Genomic DNA, 3457 nt, shown 5'->3' on the forward strand with positions numbered 1-3457 from the left:
GGATTTGGTGTAATGCTTCGATATTGGATTTGGTGGTGCTTTGCATGTTTCTGGGGGCTAACATTTCGCAGGAGGTGGATTGCTTTACCGAAATATTTTTTGAAAATAAAAAAGACAATACAAGGGGGGCGTATTGCTTTTCTAAAAATTTTTAAAAGCAATACAAGAGGGGCAGATTGTATTAGTTTAATATTAAACATACAATACAAGAGGGGCGTATTGTATTACTTTAATATTAAAAACATTATACAAGGAGGGCATATTGACAATATAGGAACAGCGTATTGCCAGAACGCAGGGGGCGGAATGACATTACGCAGGGGTACTGTATTTTTTAGATTAAAAAAATACCTCGAGTATTATAAAAAGAAGAACGAATTTGTTGAGTGTGAGTGTGGTTTATTTCGTTGAGAGAGTAAGAGAGGAAAAATGGAGGAAAGTGTTAGTTTGAAAATATATTACAATGGTAAAATCTTTCCACAAACATCTGAAGGTGTGAGTTTTATATGTGAAAATCCATATGATCTTGTTATTCCTTTTGGAATAACATATGAGGAGTTTAAGAGTATACTTTGTCGAAGTGTTGATAATCAAATATTAAAGAGAGTCACAAATATTTTTTATAGATAGCCTGTGTTAGTATTTGGTGGTGTTATTCAATTTCAAATAATGTATGTGGTTGACGATGCAAGTATGCAAGGGATGTTTCCGATCTACCAACAAACACGGGAACAAGTGTCAGTTATCGAGTTATATGTTGAGTTTGAAGAATTAGTTGAGGTTAATTTACCCGAATCTAACATTAACTGGACGGTTTATAACACTGAAAGTGAAGAGGAATTTGAGGGAACTTATCATATTGTTGGTCCAGCTGAAGATGTCGATGAAGATGATATCATAGTTGAGCCTGCGTTGCAGATGTGACAAATGCACTAACGAGCCAACATCTATCTAGAGAGCCTTCTTTTATGCATGCTTTGGATCTAGACGCTATGAATGCACCAGAATTTCCTGAATTTTTCAATGCAGGTAAGTAGTCTTCTATTTTTATTGTGATTAGTATTATAATAATAATTATTATTAGCTTAGCCTTTATTATAATACGCATTACTATTATTGTTATTATTTGTTATTACGATTATTTGTTGTTGTTATTATTATTATTAATTTATCACTATTGTTATTATTATTAGTAATAGTAAAAATTATTTTTTGTTATGGCTGGTGTAGACCTTGTTGTTGTTACAGATGGTGAATTTGTTATCGGCATGGAGTTTAGTTCTAGAGAAACTGTGATTGTAGCAATTAAAGATTATATCATTCGTCGGGGTGTGAATTATCAAGTGTGTGAATCTGAGCCAATCACATTTTATGCTAAGTGTGTACAATATGGAACAAATTGCGATTGGCTTATCAGGGCTAGTCTTATTAAGAGAAAATTTTGTTGGGTTATAAGGCGGTACAATGGTAGTCACATATGCTCCAGAACAACAATCTCTCAAGATCATGCCAAGATAAACTCAGACATGATTGTAGAGGTTATAAAGCCAGTGGTTGAAGTTGATCCATCTTTAATGGTGAAATCTGTGATTGCTGAAGTGCAATCGAAATTCAATTATATGATAAGTTACCGCAAAGCATGGCTGGCTACGCAAAAGGCAATTGCAAATATTTTTGGTGGTTGGGAAGCTTCTTATGAAGCTTTGCCCTCGTGGTTTGAAGCAATGGTACAAAAAGATCCATCAACTGCAATCGAGATCGAAACTGCACCAGCTTACCAAGGGGATGAGGTGGTCCAGGATATTAGGATACTGACACGGGTATTTTGGAGCTTTTACCCTTGCATTAGAGCATTTAGGAGCTGGAAAGCAATCATCCAAATAGATGGCACACATCTGTATGGCAAATACAAAGGAGCTCTCTTAGTTGCAGTTTCTCAGGATGGCAATGGCAATATTGTGCCTCTTGCATTTGCCGTTGTTGAGGGTGAGACTTCTGATGCATGGCACTTCTTTCTTACTAATTTGCACACATATGTGGTGACGCGGGATGGTATTGGGCTTATCTCTGATCGACACGACTCTATTACCTCAGCAATAGCACGTAGTAACGGATCATGGGATCCTCCTAGAGCTATCCGCATGTTTTGTGTTTGGCACATAGCATCCAACTTCTTAAGGAATTTCAAGGCACCGTATTTACAGAAGTTGATTGTAAATATGGGTACATAAATTATAGTGAAATACTGATGTTAGTGTTATGTGGTCACACTTATTTTTTTTCTTATTTTTTTACAGGTTATTGTAGGACCATGCGTGAATTTAATGTGCAGTATGCAAGATTATGTGAGCGTGGTCAGGCTTACACTCAGTGGCTCGATCGGATCCCACGTCAGCAATATGCTTTGGCGTTCGACAATGGATATCGCTAGGGTTATATGACCACAAATCTAGTCTGTGCATCAATGGGTATTAAAGGGGGCACGAAATCTTCCAGTTACATCACTTGTCAAGGCAACTTTTTACAGGCTAAATGAGTTGTTCACTAGGAACTAGGAAGAAGGATGAGGCTGAGGCTCGACTGAATACGGGACATGTATTCTCTGAATATGCAATCAACAAACTTCAATTAAATCAGCAGGCAGCGGGAAACATCCAAGTTAACTTGTTTGATAGGCAGAACAAGGTCTTTGAGGTATACGAGATACCAAACGGTTTAGAGTATGTGGTGAATCTCCATCAACGGCATTGTGATTGTGGTGAGTTTCAGACATATCGAATTCCTTGTCGTCATGTCTTTGCGTGTTGTGCGAACCAATGACGTGATTGGCAACAATATGTTCATGACGTATATAGGATGGAGGAGATAAAAAAGGTGTATAGAGCAAGGTTTAAGCCATTAGGGAACCTAGCAACATGGCCTGTGTATCAAGGACCAAGGAACATACCTAATCCGCACTTAAAGCGAGTATCCAAAGGATGTCCCAAAATAACTCGCTTCTTGAATAAAATGGATATGCATGATATGCGTGGTCCTAGGCGTTGCAGGCTTTGTGGAGGCCAGGGTCACAGTCGAAGTAGATGCCCTCATCGTGCAGGGTCAAGTGCTAGCGGTGGTGATCATAATTCTTAGGGTTTTCGGCATTTATTTACTTCTTGTATTGGATTATGTACTACATTGTGAATTAAATTAAAAAAAAACTACTCTAGCAATCTTACCACAATAGCAGTCTTACAACAATAGGTGAACAACAAATATAAAGATTACTTGCTAAATGTCTTTTTCACAAATTTAGTACATTTTTTTACTGCCTTTTTTATTGTGGAAGGGGTATATCTACTTGCGCTCCTACATGTTTGGTCAATCTTCAAGTTATACCCCTTACTTTGTACATCGGTAGTGTGGAAACTTCTCGCACCTTCCACCCCATCTATATCTTTCGCCGCAGCTGCATGAC

The 3457-nt window shown here is 37.7% G+C and overlaps 1 protein-coding gene across 1 annotated transcript; it reads left to right on the plus strand.

Annotated features, from left to right (window-relative positions):
- The first annotated feature begins 992 nt into the window (after nucleotides 1–992).
- On the plus strand, nucleotides 993–2431 carry LOC107620540 (uncharacterized). Its single transcript, XM_088491037.1, has 3 exons — nucleotides 993–1029; nucleotides 1231–2223; nucleotides 2298–2431. Exons 1-3 carry the CDS (start codon nucleotides 993–995, stop codon nucleotides 2429–2431), a joined length of 1164 nt encoding a protein of 387 aa, XP_088347163.1.
- Nucleotides 2432–3457: the final 1026 nt, after the last annotated feature.

Source organism: Arachis ipaensis, chromosome B10, assembly GCF_059453495.1.
Source record: "Arachis ipaensis isolate K30076 ecotype BB chromosome B10, ASM5945349v1, whole genome shotgun sequence".
Taxonomy (NCBI): Eukaryota; Viridiplantae; Streptophyta; class Magnoliopsida; order Fabales; family Fabaceae; genus Arachis; species Arachis ipaensis.

Coding starts and splice junctions, on each gene's coding strand:
- LOC107620540 (XM_088491037.1), top strand. CDS start 993: ATGAATGCACCAGAATTTCCTGAATTTTTCAATGCAG. Junction 1,030..1,230: donor TCCTGAATTTTTCAATGCAG/GTAAGTAGTCTT, acceptor TGGCTGGTGTAG/ACCTTGTTGTTGTTACAGAT. Junction 2,224..2,297: donor GAAGTTGATTGTAAATATGG/GTACATAAATTA, acceptor ATTTTTTTACAG/GTTATTGTAGGACCATGCGT.